General features: G+C 39.2%; 1 protein-coding gene across 11 annotated transcripts in view; it reads right to left on the bottom strand.

Moving 5' to 3' along the window:
- Positions 1-7516: 7516 nt before the first annotated feature.
- Positions 7517-26230, bottom strand: part of ACBD5 (acyl-CoA binding domain containing 5) — a 36309-nt gene continuing 17595 nt past the window's right edge. For 7 of the 11 annotated variants that reach the window (XM_057730562.1, XM_057730557.1, XM_057730552.1 and 4 more), the window contains 5 exons: positions 25442-25709; positions 19366-19565; positions 17341-17385; positions 16681-16790; positions 7517-9485 (listed from right to left, as the gene is read on the bottom strand). In XM_057730562.1, the coding sequence (XP_057586545.1) occupies positions 9473-9485; positions 16681-16790; positions 17341-17385; positions 19366-19565; positions 25442-25709 (636 nt within the window). In that variant the 3' untranslated portion in view covers positions 7517-9472. Of the gene's footprint in view, positions 9486-16676; positions 16791-17340; positions 17386-19365; positions 19566-25441; positions 25710-26230 lie in introns of those variants that run through there. The other 4 variants (XM_057730559.1, XM_057730553.1, XM_057730556.1 and 1 more) reach the window with 2 other exon arrangements.

Consider the following 26230-nt stretch of genomic DNA (forward strand, 5'->3'; position numbering starts at 1 on the left):
ACCACAATGAAGAGTAGCTCCCGCTTGCTGCAACTAGAGAAAACCCGTGTGCAGCAATGAAGACCAATGCAGCCAATAAATAAATAAAAATTAATTAACACAAAGTACATAACAAACATAAAAGGTATTTAATAAATGATCACTATTTGAGTCCTAAATACCCTACTACTTCTCAGAATATTTGTCATAATTTGGGGTTTGGGAAATGGTCACTGTAAAAACTCTGCTATTAGTCTCCAAAACATCTCAAAGGTTACTCAGGTCTGATCACTCTGTTTGCCCGGAAGAACCATCTTGTTTTTAGCCAGTTACAAACATGCTCAGAGTCCAAAAGATTGTGCAATATTTACTGTTTCCACCAGGCCTCCTTTCAGTTAATACCAAGCCAGCCATGGATGGGTCATTCTTATAACTACGGAAAGTGGACTGGTTGGGGCAACATTTGAAGGAGGGAGGCTGAATAAAAAGCTACTGGAGATAGGATTAAGATGGCAGAGTAGGAGGACCTGCACTCACTCCCTCTTGCAAGAGCACTGGAATTACAACTAAATGCTGAACAATCATCGACAGAAAGACACTGGAACTCACCAAAAAGACACCTCACATCCAGAGACAAAGGAGAAGCCGCAATGAGATGGTAGGAGGGGTGCAATCACGTTAAAATCAAATCCCATAAATGCTGGATGGGTGATTCACAAACTGGAGAACAGTTATACCGCAGAAGTCCACCCCCTAAAGTGAGGGTTCTGAGCCCCACGTCAGGCTTCCCAACCTGGGAGTCCAGCACTGGGAGGAGGAATCCCCAATCAGACTTCGAAAGCCAGCGGGATTTGATTGCAGGATCTCCACAGGACTGGGGGAAACAGAGACTCCAACCTTGGAGGGCACACAAAAAAGTGTGCTCACCAGGACCCAGGGGGAAGGAGCAGTGACCCCATAGGAGACTGAACCAGACCTAGCTGCTGGTGTTGGAGGGTTGCCTGCAGAGGTGGGGGGTAGCTGTGGCTCACCGAGGAGACGGGCACTGGCAGCAGGAGTTCTGGGAAGTGCTCATTGGCGTGAACCCTCCCAGAGTCCACCATTAGCAACACCAAAGAGCCTGTAAGCTCCAGTGCTAAGTAGCCTCAGGCCAAACAATCAACAAGGTGTGAACAGGGCCCCACCCATTAGCAGACAAGCAGATTAAAGTTTTACTGAGCTCTGCCCACCCAGCCCTACCCACCATCAGTCCCTCCCATCAGGAAGCACCCACAAGCCTCCTAGATAGCTTCCTCCACAAGAGGGCAGACAGCAGGATCAAGCAGTATCAGCAGTATTTCATCTTGTGGAACTGAAAACCACAGCCACAGAAAGATAGAGAAAATGAAAAAGCAGAGGACTTTGTACCAGATGAAGGGACAGGATAAAACCCCAGAAAAACAACTGAATGAAGAGGAGACAGGCACCCTTACAGAAAAAGAATTCAGAATAATGATGGTGAAGATGATCCAGGACTTTGAAAAAAGACTGAATGCAAAGATGAAAAAGTTTACCAAAGACCTAGAAGAATTAAAGAACAAACAAACAGAGATATGCAACACAATAACTGAAATGAAAAATACACTACAAGGAACCAATAGCAGATTAACAGGCAGAAGGGCGAATAAGTGACCTGGAAGACAGAATGGTGAAAATCACTGATGTGGAAAAGAATAAGGAAAAAAGAATGAAAAGAATTGAAGACAGCCTAAGAGACGTCTGGGACAGTGTTAAACGCAGCAACATTTGCATTATAGGGGTCCCAGAAGGAGAAGAGAGAGAGAGGACCCAAGAAAATACTGGAAGAGATTATAGTTGAAAACTTCCCTAACATGGGAAAGGAAATAGCTACCCAAGTCCAGGAAGCGCAGAGAGTCCCAGGCAGGATAAACCCAAGGAGAAACATGCCAAGACATACAGTAGTCAAATTGACAAAAATTAAAGACAGAGAAAAGTTATTAAAAGCAACAAGGGAAAAACGACAAATCACATACAAGGGAACTCCCATAAGGTTCACAGCTGATTTCTCAGCAGAAACTCTGCAAGCCAGAAGGGAGTGGCACCATATATTTCAAGTGATGAAAGGGAAGAACCTACAACCAAGAATACTCTACCCAGCAAGGATCTCATTCAGAGTCGACGGAGAAATCAAAAGCTTTACAGATAAGCAACAGCTAAGAGAATTCAGCACCACCAAACCAGCCCTACAACAAATGTTAAAGGAACTTCTCTAAGCGGGAAACATAAAAAAAGAAAAGGACCAACAAAAACAAAACAATTAAGAAAATGGTAATAGGAACATACATATCAATAACTACATTGAATGTAAATGGACTAAATGCACCAACCAAAAGACACAGACTGGCTGAATGGATACAAAAGCAAGACCCATATGTATGCTGTCTACAAGAGACCCACTTCAGACCTAGGGACACATACAGATGGAAAGTGAGGGGATGGAAAAAGATATTCCATGCAAATGAAAATCAAAAGAAAGCTGGAGTAGCAATAGTCATATCAGATAAAATAGACTTTAAAATGAAAAATGTTACAAGAGACAAGAAAGGACATTACATAAAGATCAAGGGATCCATCCAAGAAGAGGAGATAATTATAAATATATATGCACCCAATATAGGAGCACCTCAATACATAAGGCAAATGCTAACAACTATGAAAGAGGAAATGCAAGGCAGAAATAGAGACACAGATGTAGAGAACAAACACATGGACACCAAGTGGGGAAAGCGGGCAGGGTTGCGGGGGGATGAATTGGGAGATTGGGATACCAAATTATACACTCTAAATATATGCTGTTTATTGTCTGTTAACTGTATCTCAATAAAAGTTCTTTAAAAAAAAAAAAAAGTCTACTGAACAGCCCACCTGGATTCAAGACATATTTTAGAGGTAGAATCAATAGGACTTACTGATGGATGGGATGAGGAGGGTGAAAGAATGGGAGTTTTGAGCTTGTTTGTTACATATCATCGCAGCAGATACCTTTCCTATACATACCAAGTTATAACACAGTGGCGTTTCAGACACCAGAAAAAAGAGAAGATCCTACAAGCGTCCAAAGAGAAAGAAAAAAGACCAGTAAGAGATAATAGAAAATACATATATATATATATAGGTCTCTGCCTCCCATTTCCGGCACAGAACTCCTAAAACTCTTGTATCAATAATTTCCAAAGCGATAAGAGAACTAGGAGCTTTTGCTGTTGTTGTTCTCATATTTGGTCTTTGACCCCAGTTCCTCACCCAGGGCTCCTGGATCCCTTGGAATTTCCTGGATGATAGCAGTGTCTTTTGTTCTAATGAGGTGGCTCTGGGTGGGCTCCTGGATGGGGGCCGGTGACCAGAAAGACCCAGCCATGATTAGAAGCTTGGGATTTTCTGGGACTTCACTGGCGGTCCAGTGGTTCAGACTCCAAGCTTCCACTGCAGGGGCACGGTTCAGTCCCTAGTCTGGGAACTAAGATCCCACATGCCACGTGGCCTAAAAACAAACAAGGAAGCTTGGAATTTTCAGCCAGAGAAGGGGGAGGGGCTGGAAAGGGAGTGAATGTTTTATCTTGCCTATGCGACTAAGCCTCCATCAAAATCCCCAAAGTACAGGGTCCGGAGAGCTTCTAGGTGGTGGACACATGCAGGTGCTGGGGGAATGGTGCCCCAGAGAGAGCACAGAAGCTCCACATCCCTTCCTGCTCGCCTTGCCCTGTGCATCTCTTCCATCTACACCTTCACCCGGTTCACCTGTACCCTTTCTTTACCATATCCTTTAGTAACCAACTGATAAAACAGTAAACTGCTTACACATGAGCTGTGACTGCAAAGGAAGGAAAAGAATGAAATCTTCAGTTTTCAGTAGAGGGAAGTAAATAGATAGTTCCCAGAACAGAAGTATCAAAAGATAGCAGTTCAAACATATTATTTAGAACCTGAGAGGTTTAAGTACAAAACAATCAGCCAAAAGTGCTGAAAATAGTTGGCTCTGGGGCAGAAAAATATGGCAAAGTTTTAAAGGAAAGGAATAATATTCAGAGGATAAAATGGAAGAGACTAGCTCTTGTTAAAAAAAAAAAATGATTTTTGGTACATTTTCACCAACATTTCCAGTGTCTATCTCTTCGAAAGCGCTTTGGATTTTTATGTGCTGATAGTGAAATAATAACCCAAATTAACATTAGTACCATCACAGTAGCTTATCAGTTACAGAGTACTTACTACTGATATATGCTGAACATTGTTCTATGTATTTTATACATACATTAACCCTATGAGATATTTTTATCCACATTGTATAGATACAGACACTGAAACACAAGGTTAAGGGACTTTCCATGATTGCTCAGAATTTGAACCTCCAGAGCCCGCACTCAGTCCTGACAATCACGAGTCATCTATACTAGTCAGGACTCTGGTTCCAAGTGTCAGAAACCTACCTTAAAATAAAAAAAAATTTTTTAATAAAAATAAATTTTAAAATTAAATAAATAAAGAAACCTACCCTAAACTGCCTTAAGTAAAAAGCAAATTTATTAACCCATGTAAACACACTGTATAAATACAGGGGTAGGGGCTTCCCTGGTGGTGCAGTGGTTAAGAATCCGCCTGCCAATGCAGGGCACATGGATTCGATCACTGGTCCAGGAAGATCCCACATGTCGTAGAGCAATTAAGCCCATGCACCACAGCTACTGAAGCCCTCGTGCCTAGAGCCCGTGCTCCACAAGAGAAGCCACCCACCACACTGAGAAGCCCGTGCACCACAAGGAAGAGTCGCCCCCACTCACTACAACTAGAGAAAGCCCATACACAGCAACCAAGACCCAATGCAGCCAAACATAAAATAAATAAATAAATAATTAATTAATTAAAAAAGATAAATTAAAAAATAAAAATATGCATGGGGTAGTATTTTCAGAGTTAACTGGATTAAAGGACTTGAACTCACTGTTTCTGACTCTTGTCTAAGTTCCTAGGTCTAGATGTTGGCCTTATTATCTAAGGCTCCCCCAAATAGCAGGATATATGGCCCCAGGATCTCTCTGGTAATAACTTACAGGCTGGTAATTCAAAGAGAAAGAGAACACAGTAACAATGAGATACCACTACACACCTATCAGAATGGCTAAAATCCAAAACACTGACAACACCAAGTGCTGGTGAAGATGTGGAGCAACAGAAACTCTCATTCATACTGGTGGGAATGCAAAATAGTACAACCACTTTGGAAGACAGTTTGGCAGTTTCTTATAAAACTAAATGTAGCTTTACCATGCAACCTAGCAATCACACTCTTTAGTCTTTACCCAAATGAGTTAAAAACTTATGACCACACAAAAACCTATGCAAAGATGTTGATGGCAGCTTTACCCATCATTGCTAAAATTTGGAAGCAACCAAGATGTCCTTCAATAGGTGAATAGATAAATAAACTAGTACATCCAGAAAGTGAATTATTAATCAGTGCTAAAAAGAAACGAATTACCTAAATTGGAAGTCAGCAAACTACTGCCCATGGGACAAATATGGCCCCCTATTTGTTTTGTAAATAAAATTCTACTTCAACACAGCCATAAAAACAGAAAAAGAAAGGACTATGAAGCCATGAGATTACACGGAGGAAACATAAATGTATATTGCAAAGTGAAAGAAGCCAATCTGAAAGGGCTACATGCTGTATGATTCCAACTATGTAACATTCTGGAAAAGGCAAAATACTCTCTCCTCTAGCTGTTGGAAATAAATCCAGAGAATAGCTCTAATGGCTTCACTGATGGTCGTATGTGCCTCCCCGGGACTGTCACTGTGATCAGGAGGAGAATGAGATAAGCACTGGCCAGGTCTGAGTCACATGCCCACTACTGTGGCTTGGAGTGGGGCAGGATTACAGTGGGGAAGGGTGAGGAGTGATGTTGTTATCAGGAGGAGGAAGAACAGGTGCTGGGCAGAAAACACAATAATGGCTATACCTCACCTGTATTATGTATGTATTTAAAAGTTCTTTAATTTGTTTCTTTTGAAAAAGGAAAAGAACACTTACCATTTCTCAGCTTGAAAAAGTGGTTCTACTGGGAAGGAGAGATAGAAAGTCAGTGGGAAAACAAGGGTTGAGAAGCAGAAAAGAAAAACAAATAGAGAAAGAAGAGAACTTGGGAAAGTGTATTGAAGGCCAAAAGATATGGCCTTTCCTGTGTATGGGCAAAATTAAATTTATAAAATTATATGTATGGACTTCCTAGGTGGCGTAGTAGTAAAGAATCCGCCTGTCAATGCAGGGGACACGGGTTCAAGCCCTGCCCTGGGAAGATTCCACATGCCACGGAGCAACTAAGCCCGTGTGCCACAACTATTGAGCCCATGTGTGGCAACTACTGAAGCCCACGCACCTAGGGCCCATGCTCCACAAGAGAAGCCACTACAATGAGGAGCCTGTGCACTACAATGAAGAGTAGCCACTGCTCGCTGCAACTAGAGAAAGCCTGTGTGCAGCAACGAAGACCCAACACAGCCAATAATTAAATAAAATAAATAAATAAATTTATATAAAATTATATGTACGGAATTCCCTGGCGGTCCAGTGGTTAGGACTCAGCACTTTCACTGGCATGGCTCAGGTTCAATCCCTGGTTGGGGAACTCAGATCCTGCAGGGTTCAATCCCTGGTCGGGGAACTTAGATCCCACAAGCCGCAAGTTGCAGCCAAAAAAATTATTATATCTACATAAACTGGAACAATTTTATTCTTTAAATAATATTTTTATAGACAAAGATATAACTATGAGACCCAGTTCTAGCCAATGAGATGGAGAGGGAGTGTCCTGTATAAGACTTCCAAGAAAGTTACTATTTACTGATCAGATAAGTATCTTTGCCTGCCTGCCAATGTAGACATTGGACTGAGATGCACAGCAGCCATTTGGCAAACATGAAGACAAGGCCCACACCCTAAAGATGACAGATCAGAAAGACAGAAGGAACCTGTGTCCCAAATGGCATTGCAGAAGTACCTTATCAACCCTGGACTTCCGATCTTTTCACTCCTTGTATTTAAGGAAAAAACTTAAGCTACTGCAGTTAGGTTTCTATTACAGGCCACAGAACACTGGTATCTTAAGTGTTACAAATAGCTAACATCACTTTTATCACTACCTGGAGAAATTACAAGTTATACATTTGTATTGAAAACACAAGACCATTTTCTACCTAAGACCAACTGTATGTACTTAAGATGGCTGACTGAGGCCACATTGAGTGGCTGAGGGAAGCTACCTATTTGGAATAAGAAATGAAACTAAGATTTTGACACGATCAGTAACATTCTCAACCAAATGACTAAATGAGTTCAACTTCACCATGTTTCGGATTTTTATAAAATTACATGAATTTTATGAATGACTCTATGAATCCCTACTATTTATTTTCACTTAATCCTTAGTATAAAATCAACGAACTTCTAATAGCAACAAGGAATAAAAACCATAACATCTCTCAGTAACCTTTTATTTTTAACTTAATTTTACAATAAAGAAACAGAAAAGAAGTAGATCATTAAAAAAATACCATAGCTGTCAATTTCAAATTTTAAATGAGGTTCTTGTTAAACAAAGCAGTAACACTACATCCTATAATTACATCTTTACTTGTATATACAAGAACTGTGTGCAAAGTGCTTTTCAAACTATAAAACAAGATTTTGGAATAGGATACAAATGGTTATCCTTAGGAGTTAGTTACCTCCAACTGCTTGTAATGAATCACAACTGCTTACATTCTTACTTTGCATCTTATTTATATACTAAGAGAAAAGCCACCATTTTCTGATACCAGATTGATAGCTAATTTTTTAAAATGATTCCCGATCCACAGGTCTAAATTTTATTTTTACATATAATTCAGTTACTGGCTTCATTTTTTTTCCCTAAGTAAATAGAGGACAGGTTTTAAAAAGCAAGTACTAGTAGATACATTAAGACAGATTTTAACCAAGATGGAATTAAAAAATTTAAAAAAAATCAAGTTACATGTAAGAAAAAAAAATAAGCGAAAAAAAAGAGTCTTCAGAAAAGCAACTTGTGCTCTTATACTTTTTTCTTCAGCTTAAGAATCACCCTCTATACTGGGGATGGATTACTTTCTCTCATATTGAAAACACTCTGAACACATGATGCTAAACCCAACATCACACATACCAAGAATATTTAAAAATTATTTGATACTATGCCTTTGAATCAGAAAAAAGTTTAAAGTATAAGGTACATCTACATGAGCAGAGAGTTTTAAAAGGTATAGAGGAAGGATAATTCCAAACAAAGTCTTCAAGGATCTAAATTACAGTTTCCTTCTTAGTGTAAGTGTGGGAGGTGAGGGAGAGACACTTAAATTTACATTAGTTGGGTATGTCTTATTCCCATGGAAGCATATGGCCTGCTAGCTTGCAGCTCCCTCCAAGACTCCTTGTGAAATAGGTATACTGTATCTCCAATATTATACCCCGAAGGAAATAACTGAGGCACTAAGAGGTTAAGAGTCCAGTCTGTGTGGTTTACCAGTTGCAGAAAAGTGATTTTCATGTGTCTCCTCTTTGACCTTTGTAAAAACAGTATAAATAAGTTTTCATTTTATATTTCAAAGCACCCTATGAAGCAGAAACAAGATGTCCTCAGTTAAAGGAAAATAATTACAAAGGAATCCATGTATATGACTGAATACAAATCTTACTAATGACCTGCAGGTTCAGAACACACTGTCAAACCTACTTTGAGCCCATCTTCATCATTTCCTCTAGCAGGTTATGTCTATTCTGTGCATCACTTGTAAAAATGAAGCCTAGTACATAGGGTTCTACTTAGTCGTGATGATGCCTGGACACTAAAGTTAGAGCTGTGTATGCCCCAGGAAGACTACAGGCAGCCCACAGGTGGAGGTGGAGGAGATTCTTCCAGTCGTTTTCTACTGCATCGCTTGGCGGTTCAGGGACTAAGAAAGAAAGTCGATTTCATCTCATTTGAAATTCATTCTTTGTTTGCATACTTTCTCACATTTAATTTAGAAAATTAAAAATTCCCAGTTATAAATCTGTTCTCATTATCACAACTGTACCTTGGAAAAGCAGCTTATATTTCTCTATGGGAGATAATCAGGTAAACATGTTACCAAACAATAATTAATAACTTAACGTTCTTCAAGTTCAAGGGTAGGGTAAACCTATGTCTGCTACTTATAACCTAGTTGAGATTGATTATTCAAGTATCAGCAATATTAGTCCTTAAAATGTTATCATTTGTGTAGTGCAAAATATATATACGTATATATGTACACAAACCAAACTACTGGACAACAAAAAGAAATGTAATCATCACAAACTAGTATTTTCGTGTAAGTGCCACAATCCATCTCAGCCCGAGGTCATCCAGGCCCAGTAGACTGCTTCTGTCAAATATTTTCAGTTCAGTTTTCTTTGAAAAGAAAGGAGAAAAACAATGTCCTATGAGTATAAATGCAAACTGAATGTGAAACACATCCCTATCAAAGAATTCGCTGAATGGTGACATAATAATAATATTCAAATTCAAAATAAGACCATAAAATTACAAATGATCCTTATGAAGTTACTTCATGTCACGTAGAACTCTACAGGAAGGACCCAACTGCAAGTGATGACATTACCAAGTAGTTTCTAACAAACAATTTCAATGTACATTCCTCCTCTCATAGCTTCTAGATTCTCATCTTTTTCTAATTGGCTATTCCACAGTTCAGATTTTTGCAAATTACTTCATAATTTTATCAAAATAGAAAAGTGTTGAAACAAAAAGCTTCATAAAACAACAAAAGGCTGAAAGATACACAACCCGGACCATTCATTTAATCAATGCCTATTATGTATCTGCTATTTCCCAGGCACTGTTCCAGATACTGGAGGTTCAGACATCTATGAGGCAGGCTCTCAAGCCCTCAAAAAAGCTCTCAGCTTAGTTGATGGGATGGGGGTGGGAGGGACTCATAAACCAATGACTCAAATATGTATAATGTGACTGTTTTTCTGATACCAGAGTGAAGGATGGGCTTGTGAGCACAAGACACAATAATCACTTGTGATCTGAGTTCTGGGAAAGGACCCACAGCTGTAAAATCTCTGCACCCTGCTCAGCACTCCAGATGCCAAAATGCCTGAAACTCTCTCATTACAAATTTATTCTTCTCCTCTGTAGAAATGCTCTTATGCAACCCCCTTGGCAGGAATGATCTTTTAAATAATCGGACCATTTCTTAGCCTCTGCAGAAATCTTCTTATGTACACCGTGGCAGGAGTGACATTTTAAATAATCAGGTAGATTTTCACATAACAGGAGGAGATTACTCTGGCATGAAGGAAAAAGGCCCCTGGAGGAACAGAATCGTAGGTGGTTGTAAAGACTGCCTGAGTGAGGCTTTAGCAGAAATGCTAGCTGGGAGGTGCCTGAACAGTTAGCAACACTTACTAAGAACCCACGTGATGCAGACTGCTATACAAGATTTACCAAATCTGTAGATTTACCAAAAAGCACACAATGTGGTCTATGAATCCTTCAGTCTTCGACTGTAATAGGGAAATAGAATAGACATAAGTCACTACCACTATCTTCAAAATCTGGGGATGTTTTTCAGGCACTTAGCTCCTTCTCTCCTGTTATACAAAATTAACTTATAAAATGCAGGGCATAGTGCGATAAGAGAAGAAAAGTTACAGAAAACAACAGTTAAGAAAACAGGAATAACATTCTGCCTTTCCCCAGTCCACTGAACTCTTAGCTCTGAGTGGACTGCTGAGATTCTTTCCCTGCCTCAGAAGCCTGGGCCTGACTTTTTGCTCCAGCAGCACCTTCCCAGCCTCCACCTGAAGAATGTTTCTGCCCCACCCTATCCAGTTTTTATTGAATAAAAAGTGAAAGCTCATTGTCTCCAAGGCAACCACCTACCAGCACATTTATGAATCTGGGCAAACTGGTGAAGAAAAGTGGTTAGAAACATCCTTTCCTTCAAAGTACAGGTGGACCTTGAAGATAATGTAGGTTCTGTCCCAGATCATTGTAATAAAGCTAATATCACAATAAAGTGAGTCACAAATTTTCTGGTTTCCCAGTGCATATAATAGTTTATACTCTACTGTAACCTATTAAGTGTGCAATAGCATTATGTCTTAAAAAAACTGTATATATAATTTAAAACTGCATTGGGGCTTCCCTGGGGGCACAGTGGTTAAGAATCCACCTGCCAATGCAGGGGACACAAGTTCATCCCTGGGTGAGGAAGATCCCACATGCCGTGGAGCAACTAAGCCCATGAGCCACAACTACTGAGCCCACATGCCACAACTACTGAAGCCCACGCACCTAGAGCCTGTGCTCTGCAACAAAAAAAGCCACTGCAATGAGAAGCCTGCACACCACAACAAAGAGTAGCCCCCGCTCATCGCAACTAGAGAAACCCCACACGCAGCAACAAAGACCCAATGCAGCCAAAATAAATAAAATAAATAAATTTTTTAAAAAAATGCTTTATTGGACTTCCCTGGTGGCGCAGTGGTTAAGAATCCACCTGCCAATGCAGGGGACATGGGTTTGATCCCTGGTCTGGGAAGATCCCACATGCCACAGAGCAACTAAGGCCATGCACCACAACTGCTGAGCCTGCATGCCACAACTAGTGAGCCTGCATGCCACAACTACTGCATCCCACACGCGTAGAGCCCATGCTCCACAATAAGAGAAACCACCGCAATGAGAAGTTTGCACACTGCAACAAAGAGTAGCCCCCTCTCTCTCACCACAATGAGAGAAAGCCAGAGGACAGCAACGAAGACCCAACACAGCCAATAAGTAAGTACATACATATATACATACATACATACATACATACACAAAGAAATAAATTTATTTTAAAATTACTTTATTGCTAACAGATGCTAACCATCATCTGAGCCTTTGGCAAGTCATAGTAGTAACATGAAAGATCACTAATCACAGGCCATCATAAAAGATATAATGATAATGAAAAAGTCTAGGATATTTCAAGAATTACCAAAATACAACAGAGACACATGAAGTGAGCGAATGCTGTTGGCAAAATGGTGCTGACAGCCTTGTGACTGGGTTGCCACAAACCTTCAGTTTGTAAAAACAAAACACAACATCGAAGTGCAATAAAATGAGACAAGGTCTGCTTGTAATAGATTAAGAATAGTCTTGTGCATTTAAAAGGTCTGCTTTTAGTATTGAACTTGTAGATAATTTTCATAGCAGAATGACCAGGTTAGGTAACTGAAGGGAAGTGGTACCACAGGAGGCTGCTCAGAGCCTAATTTTGAGCAGGTCTGCAAATGATACTCTTCACAGCACATACAGAAAGAATGTTTTTCACATCCCCTGCAGAGTGGTATCAGATTTCATTTCTTTCTAAATTTATATTTTTCTGGGCTTCCCCGGTGGTGCAGTGGTTAAGAATCCGCCTGCCAATGCAAGGAACATGGGTTTGACCCCCGGTCCAAGAAGATCCCACATGCCACAGAGCAACTAAGCCCATAAGCCACAACTACTGAGCCCACACACCACAACTACTGAAGCCTAAGCACCTAGAGCCCGTGCTTGGCAACAAGAGAAGCCACCGCAATAAGAAGACCGTGCACTGCAATGAAGAGTAGCCCCGCTCTCCAAAACTACAGAAAGCCCGCACACAGCAACGAAGACCCAACGCAGCCAATAAATAATAAATAATTTTAAAAATTTATATTTTTCTAACGTAAGGTATTATATATAGAACGGATAAACAACAAGGTCCTATAGACAATATTCTATGATAAATCATAATGGAAAAGAATATAATAAAATGAATGTATATAGGGGCTTCCTAGGTGGTGCAGTGGTTGAGAATCTGCCTGCCAATGCAGGGGACATGGGTTCGATCCCTGCTCCAGGAAGATCCCACATGCTGCAGAGCAACTAAGCCCATGTGCCACAACTACTGAGCCTGTGCTCTAGAGCCCGCGACCCACAACTATTGAGCCCATGTGTTGCAACTACTGAAGCTCACGCGCTTAGAGCCTGTGCTCTGCAATAAGAGAAGCCACGGCAATGAGGAGCCCGCGCACCACAATGAAGAGTAGCCCCCACTCACCACAACTAAAGAAAGCCCACACACAGCAAAAAAAAAAAAAAAAGAAAGAAAGAAAGAAAGAAAAGACCCAACACAGCCAATAAAATAATTTATAAAAAAAAAGAATGTATATATATGTATAACTGAATCACTTTTCTGAATAGCAGAAAGTAACATTGTAAATCAAGTATTTAAAAAATTTATATTCTTCTAAACTGAGGGAAAAAAAATCAAGCAGAAGACCTTAAGTACTACTCTTCATGTAAAAAAAAAATTGCTTTTAAAGCTTACCACAAATAGATAACCACTTATTTTACATGTGTGAAGGATAATCTCAGGGTGTCTGTGTCCAGATGCATAAATGTTAAATAAAATCAAAGCTTGTCCATGTCACACGGTACTTCAGTGGCCATCCCGCCAAGAGCCAGCCTTCAGCCATGTACTCAGCACATATTTACTGAAAGCCTAATAGGTGTGAGACACTGTGCTGGAGGATGAGGTACAGGTGGTCCCTGTTATGAGTAGGGCACACCCTCTCCTGGCCACACTTGTCCTACCCTAAGAGGATTTCTAGATCCTTCTCTCCACCTCTAACACAGACCTGTCTTCTTCAAACCACGCACAATGCTCTCTAATCTTCTTTCCTAGAACTATCAGATTAAAACCTGTTTAACAGTGCCAGATTAAAAGATGCCTAGGGCTTCCTAGGTGGCACAGTGGTTAAGAATCTGCCTGCCAATGCAGGGGACACGGATTCGATCCCTGCTCCAGGAAGATCCCACATGCCGCAGAGCAACTGAGCCCGTGTGCCACAACTACTGAGCCTGCACTTTAGAGCCCGTGAGCCACAACTATTGAGCCCATGTGCTGCAACTACTGAGGCCCACGCACCTAGAGCCCGTGCTCCACAACAAGAGAAGCCACAGCAATGAGGAGCCCGTGCACCACAATGAAGAGTAGCCCCCACTCACCGCAACTAAAGAAAGCCCGTGCACAGCAAAAAAGACCCAACACAGCCAAAAACATAAATAAATTTATTTAAAAAAAAAAAATGCCTAAACCCCTCAGAGCCAAAAGATATTTCCAAATCAAACGTGGCTCCGTCTCCAACCCCAGTTGATTTGTTACATATATAAGCAGACAATACATAAAAACACTATAGTTCATCAAAATGCAGTTGCACAGAACCAAATAATTTACAACTTGGAAGGACTAAATACCTAACATACCCTGGAAAACTGGATAAAGATTCAGTAACAACAAAGTAGAAAATTAAGAACAGAGAAAAGTTTCTTCATTTCAGAGACACCTGTCAACAACTGAAAGGAATACTTAGGAGAAATGGTATATACTTTTACTATTAAAGAACATCAAAAAAATGATTTTAGAAAAACTGCAATTTTCAGTGACTGTGGAAGCAAAGTATGGTCTGTTTTTTCAGTCTTTAATAAAGCAACAAGCTGCTTCAACCTTAAGTGCAAAATAAACTATTAATCAAAGTAAGCTTTAGGTTTCTTTGTCATGTGTCTAATTTCTCTATTCTCCAATCCCTAACTACCTACAAAGGAAAACATGAAAAAGAACTTTGAAATGCATTGCAAAATATGTGAACATCTCCCATTGGCGCCACTGTTGCCAGCCGCTTAAATCCAGCATAACCACATATTGAAAAAAGGTTTGGCTCTTTTTTTCCTCCTGTTATCACGGATATTAGGATTTAAAACACTGTATAGCATCCATCCATCACAGGAGAAACATGTGTGAAAAAAGAGAAGAAAGGATTTAAATTAAGGTCTATATCTTTTTTTTTCTTGGCCAAGTCATGTGGCATGTGGGATCTTAGTTCCCCAACCATGGATCAAATCCGCGCCCTCTACAGTAGATTCTTAACCACTGGACCACCAGGGAAGTCCCAAGGTTTGTATCTTAACAGCTGAAATGACACATACACAGATGCCTTAGAAAGGGGGTAAATGATACTGAGAAAGCAACTTAGGCTTCTGAAATCCCACGAAAGTTTTTGAAAATGAGTAAGTATATTCCAAGAATATTAATGTATCAGAAAACGTATTGAGTTGATTTATAAATATAAATGGTCTTAACGTAAGCAGAGAATAAGGAAGACTAAACCGAGTCACCCAAGGTCACATGCATTTCAGTTTTTCTACTATAAAGTATTATCACTGGAGCACTTAGACTAGTGTGCTGCTTAACCTCTGACGTAGGAGAAGGGTAAATGTTTGGTGTTTGCTTTTGTTATCATGTGCAATAATTATACACGTGGGTTCTTTGGTAGAGGATCAACAGACCTATAATTATTTAAACTTGCAGATTTTTAAAAAATCTGTTTCTACTGCACATATATGAGAGCACTTAAAATCTTACCATCAAATACCCTATCTCTTTTCCCCATCTGTTGTGACTTAATGGGAAATGGTGACAAAACACAAAAAACATAATCAGTGAGGCCATAAATGACAAACATTTGTCCATCTGCCCCTCCAGGGAAAGTAATTCAGGTTACATAGTGTTGAAAAAAATGCTTTAAAGATCTTCTTGAACCCAGGAGTTTTGGCCTCAGGTTATTCCTCATCTAGACAATCTCAGAGCACTTGCAAAGATTCAAATCTATTTTGCTCAAACTTATCTGAGTTATTTCCTGGCATCCAAACTGGAATCTCGGCTCTCAAATTAGACTAAGCCCTATTTCTAGAGATAGTCAAACCACCAGGATGAACAATTTCTGAAATGCCAATGTCTATATTAGAAACACAGAGAGAATGCATGCATTATTAGTTTTCTTGCCTGTTGTCCTTTAATATTAGCACAGGGTCCAAAATAAACATCAGACTTTAAGAACATTGTTTCTTCATAAGACATAAAACTTAAGCCTGGGGACTTCCCTGGTGGCACAGTGGTTAAGAGTCCGCCTGCCAATGCAGGGTACATGGGTTCTGCCCTTGGTCCAGGAAGATCCCACATGCTGCTGAGCAACTAAGCCCATGTGCCACAACTACTGAGCCTGTGCTCTAGAGCCCGCAAGCCACAACTATTGAGCCTGCATGCCACAACTACTGAAGCCCGCATGCCAAGAGCCAATGCTCCACAACAAGAGAAGCCACCGCAATGAGAAGCCCGTGCACTGCAACGAAGAGTAGCCCCCACTCGCCGCAACTAGAGAAAGCCCGAGTGCAGCAACAAAGACCCAACGCAGCCAATAAATAAATAAATAAAAATGAAAAAAAACTTAAGCCTGTAATCATTTTCTTGTTGTCACGTAAACCAAAGATGTACAAATGCATCAGATGCCCTCAAGTGAAAAAATTTTAATCTAACAAGTATTAGAAACCCACCAGATATCATTTCCAAGGTAGTTTCAGTCTCAGGATCAGTAAGAATGCTCAGTATGACAATCTATCTATAAAATGGACCTATCTCCCTAACTGCTGCTGAAAGCTCTGTCTGCTACAGGTTATAAGAGTTTACATACTGATTTGAATTATAAAACTATTGTATTACCTTCTCCTTCTTTGGTAATATAAATGCACCAACCAATGGGCAATAAAAGGCCATATGATAGCAAAGGTTAATGCACCAGGAGACATCTCAAAGGGCCACCAGGATGGTCTCTGAGAAAATAAAATAAGCTGGTCACCAATCTATTACGTATTGCACGTATAAACTTAAAAACACACCATAATTTTGAAACTATATAACTAATAATAGATCTCACTCCTGCTAAGTGGAGGAAGGTATTTTTAGAGCGTAATTCAGTAAGTAGACTTCCAGAAGTACTTCACACTTAGTACAAAACAAATATATTTTAAACTTCAAAGGTCTAAAGGGTAGATTTCCATCGTGTATTAACACATATATGTGGACTATAGAAAAATGGTACAAATCAACTGGTTTGTAAGGCAGAAATAGAGACACAGATGTAGAGAACAAACATATGGACACCAAGTGGGGAAAGCGGGGAGGGTTGGGGGGGGAATGAATTGGGAGATTGGGATACCAAATTGTACACTCTAAATATATGCAGTTTATTGTAAAAAATTAAAAATTAAAAAAAAAAGGGTAGATTTCCTTTGGAATACTTTAAGGACAACATACGTAATCTAAATTTATTGTAAGTTATTTGAAACCCTGGCACTTAGATTTAAGAAAAGAATTTCTTACCTGTGAAGGGGGCTGATTACTGGTCTGTAACGCTGATGATTTTGCCTGTAAATACAAATGAAACTGATTTAGCTATGACAAAAAGAAAGAAAAACATAGTAATTTTTTCTGTTTCCTATCTTTAAAAAAAAAAAAAAAAAGACTGAAATTGGTTTACTCATGATTTTTTTGCTAACTATGCTTTGATTATCCTGAAACTCATAGTGACCAAATTAAAAGTCCCTAAAATTCCTAGCCAAATAATTATCTTTGACATTTTATATTTTATAGTTCAAATACTATAAAATTATCAAAATAAAACCTTAAATTAATCTGAACCATTACTTCTTTTACACTCTTATTAAATTACCTACTCAACATTTCTTATTAATTCCTTAATTTCCATATAAACTACCAACTTACAAACACATTTGAGAACTACAGCCCTGATTATTAAAACTGTAAAAATGTAAAGGTTATGTGAACAATATCTAAATACCTGTTTTGGAAATTCATGATAAGCTATCACAAACCATAGTGGAAAGTCAAATCATAACTCTACATTTCTCTCTTGCTTTGATCCTAAAACTAATTTACATTAAAGAATGGGTAAGTTAGTGTATTACTTCCAAAGCATTCAAAAAAGAGGTCAAGATAGAGGACAGTGTTTATACAAAAGGATGACACTTCAATGATGAATTTTATCTAGGACATTAGCTACAGTCTCTCTATTAGTATCGCAAACTGCACTACTCAACAGCCCTTATTCTTCTCCTATTCTTCTTCCTACCACCACCATGGTACCATTAATTTTATATGCTGAAAATTTCCTATTATTTTAAGTGGTATTTGGCTTCTGAGTCAGTATTCTCTGAAACAATATTTTCAAAAGTAGATCCTCTTAAAAACCATTAAACGCCATTGATGTGTGCAAATCATTTTTTTTTTTAATCTAAGAGCAAATATTTATCACGCCCCCTACTTGAGACAAGGCTCTGTGCTTTAGCAGCAGTAAATAAAATAGTATATATATACTCCCTACAATCACGGTATGTACAGTTTAGCAGGAAAGACAGATATTAAACACACACACTGAAAAAAATCAAACATTTAACAGTGAAAAAGCATTTTGTAAGCTGTTACTGTGTAGCATTCTGTGGATCCAGAATTTGTCTCGTTCTTAGCACAACCATTCAAATCAGGGTATTTGAATATTTTTCTCACTGGAACACACCATACATCTCTGATAAAACATAATCTGAGCCCTGTTCCCATAAAACATAATCTGAGCCCTGTTTCCTAAACATATGAGGGTGGGTCAAAAATTATTGGCACTCCGGTTATATTAATAATTCTGTTGGCTTCACTGTCTTATCAGTGCTTTCCGTTCAAGGCTACTGTCTCCCCAGTCACTGCTGTGCAGGTGTGAATGTGTTACATCAGTTCATTTGTAACTGCAGTGTGAGCAAAAATGGATGCCCCACTTGTGATTTGCACAAAAGAAGAGCAGCATGCTGTGATTAGTTTTTTGTGGTCTGAGGGTGTGCATGTACGCATGCTCCTGCCCAAACTGTTGACACTCTGCAAAAACTTTGTTTTGAGGGGTTAAAGCACCCTCCCTATAGTCCTGATCTTGCTCCACTGGACTTTCACCTGTTTGGTCCCCTGAAAGCAGCCCTACAAGGATGAAAATTCACTTCTGATGAAGTGAAGACAGCAGTGCATTTGTTGCTCGCAGCTCAGCCTAAAACATTTTTTAATGAGGGAATACAAAAACTTGTTAACAGATGGACAAAGTGTACTGAAAAGCAAGGAGATTATGTTGAAAATGATGTATTTATCTTTTCTAAAAGTTAATTAAAATAAATTCTACAGCCAGAGTGTGGATAATTTTTGACTCACCCTCATTTATACTTACTCAACTGCTAAAATAAGGTTTGGATATCACTTGTATGGTTCATTTAAATCAGATTAACACAGATTCCAATGACACACTGCTTGATGGCATCAACAGAAGGTTAAGACAAGACAAATGAGGAGGCCTACCTGTGACGCCGCCAGCGTCTCCAGTTTGTGGAGTCTCTGGAGGACGTGCTGCATGTCCTCCTGCAGGCGCATGAGCACGAGAGCGATCTGCTCGTTGAGGCTGCCCCTTGACCCTCTGTCTGAACCCCAGCGTTCCCCATCGCCTCCACTTCCCACTTGCCGACCCTTGCTTCCCTCGCTCAAATGTTGCATCCTGTGCCCTATTTGAAGAGAGCAAAATATGTTTAATCGTTCTTATAAAAGTAGAAATGGTGGGACTTCCCTGGTGGTTCAGTGGTAAAGAATCTGCCTTCCAATGCAGGGGATGTGGGTTCGGTCCCCGATGGGGGAATTAAGACTCCACGTGCCACGGGGCAACTAAGCTCGAGTGCCACAACTAGAGAGCCAGAGTGCTGCAACTACTGAGCCCTCGTGCCACAGCTAGAGAGAGAAGGCTGCATGCCGCAACAAAAGATCCCACGTGCCACAACTAAGACATGTTGCAGCCAATAAATAAATAGAAATGATGGGGTTTTGTTTGTTTTTTCATTTTTCCTCTCTTTCTTTGAGATGTAAATCTCAAAGTGGAGTGGAAGCAATCAAGAAGTAAACAAAAAAATTATTAAAATCAAAGAAGTCAATAGGTATAAACTTCTATTTACGTTCTTAATTTTTTGTTTTGCTAAGGTTTTATAATGTACCTAATACACTAGTACATGACTCAATGTATATAATACACAAATAACACACATGTGGGGTATATTCTTAAAAATTCTTTATTAATATAGTAACAAGATTAAAAAAATATGAAGACTTTCTTTAGAGTGTTAAAAGCTACACTAAATACCCATGTTTTCTTATATGGTCACTGTAAGCCTCCCAAAAGGTTAAAGGTTTTTAAATGGTTTTTCTTATAAATTCCATTATACTCAATAGACATATTAAAATCTCACTACTATTAACATTTTGTTATCTATCCATCCATTCTTTTTCCTACACGTATATTTATGGAATTGGCATTACCCCTTATACGTGATTTTGTGTCCTGCTTTTAAAAAATATCATGAACATTCATGTGCATCATTAAATTTTATTCCAATTCCAAAAGCACTGAAACAGCTATATGAATTCACTACTAAGACCATGAAGTAATTTACTCATTCTCCACTTTTAGATAGCGTGACTCCAAATTTCTGCGATTACAAATAACATTGCAATGAATGTCTTTGTATATAAGTTTTTGTCCAAATTTCTGTTGATTTCTTTAGGTCAGACATATTCAAAGAACTCCTGGGTGAAAGGATAACAAGTTTACTGTGGTTCTTAATGAATGTTGCCAAGTTATTTTTCAGAAAGACTGAAACAGTTTGTTTGGCCCTGCCATGTGGCATGCAGAATCCTAGTTCCCTGACCAGGGATCAAACCCATGGCCCCTGCATTGGGAGCACAGAGTCCACTGGACCACCAGGGAAATCCAAAACAGTTTTATATTGCAGTGTGTAAAAGGTGTTACCATGTTACCTTACCCTTGCAGAAATGAAATATCACAAGTTTTACATGCTTGCTGATATAATGTGTAAGTTTTGTTTTAAATGATAAACAGAAAATTGTCTATGTCACTGCCCTTTGGCATCCTGGAACCCTACAGAAGCAAGATTCCCAAAACTGAACTTGCATCAAGCAGTGTTTGAGGTTGTAAGAGAAATGGAATTGGAGCCATAGGCCAAGTTAAACCCCGAAGAGTTTAACTGAAATGCTCGATGCCATTTTCAAGAAGACCTCTATTCTTGTATCAAAAGGAAGTAAAATTTGAAGTGGTCCTTCCCGAACTCAGCTACTGGTCTAAAATTTACACAGGAAAAAAAAACTGGGAAGTTGAATTTGAGGCTTAGTTTTTTCCTGCATCCTTAAGAGCTTGAGATATTCTGCGATGGCCTATCAGTGGGTACTGATGGTGCCAGAGAACTACTGCTCTCTCTGCTCACTTTACTATGTCCTGTATAATACTCAGTATTCAAACCGCCTTCACAGAGACGGGAGTAATCAGACCATCCCTCTGTATGGGCCCCTATGATTTCCGGGAGCCGTAGAGACCTATAGGTGGGTAGAGTCAGATTTTAAACAGGAAGCCTCTTATATCAACAATTTGTTAAATTACTTAAAGAAAGGAACCTGAATCCAAGGTTCTAGTAATACGTTGTGATCTTTTTCTTACCATTCACAGATTTGTATTTTTTCCTTGTAAAGTGGGGGCCCCCGGCCAAATTGTATAAGCTTTAGATTCCACAAAACCTAGATCTGCCTTTCTTGAATAAATGAATGACTTGCATTTCTGCCATGTCAATTCTCTTCTTCAGTGTTTCTAATGTATTTATAATAGTTATGTAACTATTACTTACGCCTCCCATTTTCCCCCATCTATGCAATTTCCTTTTCTTAGGCCTTATCATCTCTGCTTCGATCTCCTATTTGTAAGAGTTTATATTCTTTTTCTTTGAGTGAGGAGTACTGGTTATCTAAAATGTTCTGTTTTCTGGGATATATATTCTTCCAAAACAAATCTTTTGTTTGCATCCTAAGCTCCTTTCCTCCCTCCACTCTCCTTTTTATTTTTTCCTTGACTGTAGGATTTCTGCATAGTTCCCAAATCAGTTTTTGTGAGCTTGTTTATCTATGACACAGGCAATTCTATCAATCTACCCAAACAGAGTGGGTTTCCTGCCACATTGACATTGCCCTACTGTTATGTCGCCCCAGAACCTGACCTTGAAGGCTTGATACCATTAGTGTGTGTTACTTCTACATTAGGCTCTTCTGAGTGGGACTAGGGGTGGGGCCTGAGGTAACGGGGAATTGCTTTCTATTCTCTTTCCTTGTACATTGTGAAATGCCCTGCATTGAGGACTTTTCCTTCATCAGTGACATATATATATATATATATATGTACTCAAATGACAGATAGCTTTATATTTCAGATCCTTCCTCCATAAGAGGCCAAATAGCCTTTGGCAGTGAGAGATAATTATCACTGAGCAATTATTTCCCCTTGCCTCCTTCTGTGTCCTCAAGGTCAGAACTAGAAGGGGGAGGTCATGTCTGAAAGCAAACCCCAGTTTCTTCCAGCTCTGGCTGAGGTTCTGCTTGTCCCCAGGGGAAGGAGACAGATATGTGAAATTTGGTGAACTGAACACTAGGCTACCCAATCCTCACTGTATCCTCTCCTTTTTTAAGCCTCTGTGACAAGAGGTGAATTTAGTTCCACCAGATTATGCCCCATTCTCCAGTCTTCTCGACCAGAGGTGGAAGAGAAAAATAATAACATGCCTTGCACTCATTCTGGCTGTGTCCAAGAGAGTTCCGGAAGGACACTCTGAATCTTCACCCTGGAGCCACTATGGCTCCCAGTCTGCTTCCCACTAAATTGAGAGGTTTTTCTCAAAATTTCATTGACTCACCTTCCTCCTCCCTGTTTCTACAGAGAATAGAACTTCCTATCTATTCTAGTTTTCTTCTAATTGTTCTGTCTCTCTGATACTTTGCAAAATTTATGGTATGAGGATGAGCCCCTTATCTAGTTGCTGTTGCCATATACCTTGATATTTTTTTCTTCTTTTTATTCATTTAATTAGGTTTGGGGGGACATGTTATGACCATCATGCACCTGACTACCTTACCCTAGGGGTCCCCAGAGCCTGCTTTTCCCTACTGCTTTATAATATGCCATCAAGATTTATTAACTAACATAGCCTATATTCAGAACACAGAAAAGTCCTGACAAAAGAAATGAGTATAAAAGCATAAGGATATTAAAAGAGTATAGTACTCCACTAGTTAAAGTTAAATGCAAATTATTAGGAAAGGCTTCCCAAAAGTACTATTTTTTTCCTTTTGGTTGAATTTTGAATGAAGGGATAGTGAAATATCAACAAAGAAGAGACAAAAGACTAAGCCAAATGATAGGAAAGACATAGACATGGAAGAGGCAAGCGGTTGTGTGAGTGGGGAGATTTCCTTTACTTAGTTGAGGTAGATGCTACAAAGAAGAGTGATGAAAACATGAGGATGATAATGTCAGGGAGAGCAATGGGCAAGCTGAATCAAGTTCCATGTGAAGGTGAAGAGTGTATGTGCAGGCTTTACAGGCAGACCACAAAAAACACTGTGTGTCCTTCAGCAGGAAGAATATGTCTTAGTAAAGAAAACAGAGAGAGATTATCTTGATCACTTTGAGAATGGATTTAATTAGACAGAAAATAAGAACAGTTGTACAAGCTTAAGAAGTTTCTGAGTCAGTGAAAAACGAAAAGCTTGGCCTGGCTATCAAATTGCAAAGGAAGACGTTAGAGAGAATAAATTACAGGTTTATCTGATGGACCAAAGGTAGAATGGGAGAGATGATGGTGACAATAAATAAGAAATATGGTCCAAGGTTTCTTGCCTGGGTGTCATAAGGGTAACAGGGAGAAAAATCTAGCATCTAGAATTATCAGGTTCCACAGATATCATGGTGCACAGTTTGATAACTACCAATTAGATTTACCAAATCATGTTAGTAAGGTTCTCGTTACCTTTAGTTATGTTTTTGTCCTTATACTCTCACATAGACCCAAAAAAGTATATTAAAGTCTCCTGAATATTAATATGATTTTCCCTATTTCTCTATCATCTGCAGATTTTGCTTTTTGAAGTGTTGACGTCACATAAGATATTAACAATTTTACATCTGTACTGCACACCTTAACATTACAAGTGGCCCTCTTTGTCTTGATGTTTCCTGTACTAAAACTAATCTTCCCTGATATCAAGATTAGTAATCTTGCTTTATTTTAATGTGCATTTGTGTGAGATACCTTTGCCTATATTTTTATTTTTTCCTTTTGGAATATGCCTCTTGTAGACTATAGCATAAAGTTATGCTTCGCTTTGTGAACCAATCCAAATACCTTCTTCTTTAAGTAGGGGAGCAGAGCCTGTTTACTTGTACTGCTTTCATAAATACATTTGCTCTTGTCTTTCATATTACACATTGTTCTATGGGTTTTAAAAAATATTTACTATATGGTTTGTTTCCATTGCTTTTTTAAAAATGTCTGTCATGGGGCTTCCTAGGTGGTGCAGTGGTTAAGAATCCACCTGCCAATGCAGGAGACATGGGTTCGAGCCCTGCTCTGGGAAGATCCCACATGCCGCGGAGCAACTAAGCCCGTGCGCCACAACTACTGAGCCTGTGCTTTAGAGCCCATGAGCCACAACTATTGAGCCCACGTGCCACAACTACTGAAGCCCATGTGCCTGGAGCCCATACTCTGCAACAAGAGAAGCCACAGCAATAAGGAGCCTGTGCACCGCAACAAAGAGTAGCCCCCACTTGCTGCAACTAGAGAAAGTCCGTGCACAGCAACAAAGCCAATAAATACATGAATGAATGAATGAATGAATCAATCAATCAATCAATCAATAAATGTAAAAAGAAAGTCTGTCATGCATTTTTTTAGGATAAATTAGCACGGTTTGTTTTTGTTCAAGTGGCTATTTTTTGACAGTACCTATTCATTCCTTACTATAAACAATTATAAATTAATATTCCTACTTTTCTTCCCCACTCAGCTCTCTATTTTATTTATTACCTGATCACAGTAATATTCTTAATGTTCCCCTTTGTACTGTTAAATGTTCTTTTATCTGTATTGCCTGATTTATCACCTTGAAGTAATGTCTTCTGACCTAGGCGGGGAAATGCGAAACAAAGAATTCAGATTTTCACCTACAGTAGGAAAAAAAAAAGCAGCAGCACAGCTGGACCAGTCAGAAAATGATCATTCAAGGAGGCGATAGAACATAAATTTGGCTACCTTAAAAAACTGCAAAAAAGATGTGAAAATAGACATGTTTTCCACCTCCACACATTCAAAGAATACTCTGCTATGTCCTGTAGAGTCCAAGGAGAGAACTAGACATAAAGGAAAATGGTCAGATATTCTATGAGAATAATATAACTTTCCTTTTGCAAAGGGACGGTCCTGGTGCCTCTCCTATCTATAACCTCCCCATTTCATTTGTTTATAAAGACTGAGAACAAAAACCAAGTGCTACACACCTCTCCCTCTCCTGATGTTAGAGAATTCCTCATTTTCTCCAGCCCGTTTCTCACGGTGCGGTGCTCCACTGTTAGGCCCGCCGTCCTCTCCTCCATGCTTTACTTCACCTTTGCCTTCCACTTCTGCTGCCTGCATGTCCCCAGGGTTGCCATTCCCAAGAGATACTTGAACATCTTCAGGAAAACCAGAACTTCCCAAGGGCTGACTGGGGTTACCACCCAAGTAATAGCGAAATGGTCCGCTGTTTGACGTAAAGCTATCTAAAGACTACAAAGGTAAAACACATAGTTATACACCACAAAATTTCCATGACAATTTGAAGAATGACTGGTTTTATAAAGTGGTTTTTTAAATGTGATTATGGAAAATATTGTTTTTCTAAAACATTTCTTCAATTCATATTCTGCCTCCCATCTGTAGGAGGGATGACTTACATACGTGCAAAGAACTAAGATGTCTGGAAGAAAATTGTGCTTGTGAGTCAGTCATTCATCCAAGAAATATTGTAGATATTTATATACACTTACTGTTTTAAGAAAGCACTGTCATGGCATTGTAAATCAACTATACTTCAATAAAATTAAAAAATTAAAAATTTAATTTAAAAATAAAAAAATAAAATAAAAAATTTTTTAAATTAAAAAAGCACTGTGTTAGAACAGGGGTGGGGAAAGACTGGGGTGAGGATGTAAAACCAACAAACATAAATACAGCTGTCAAAACCATCCTAGTAAAAAAAAAAAAAAAAAAAAAGTTTAAAAAAGGGGCTTCCTAGGTGGCGCAGTGGT

The sequence above is a fragment of the Hippopotamus amphibius genome, chromosome 4 (assembly GCF_030028045.1).
Source record: "Hippopotamus amphibius kiboko isolate mHipAmp2 chromosome 4, mHipAmp2.hap2, whole genome shotgun sequence".
Lineage (NCBI taxonomy): Eukaryota > Metazoa > Chordata > Mammalia > Artiodactyla > Hippopotamidae > Hippopotamus > Hippopotamus amphibius.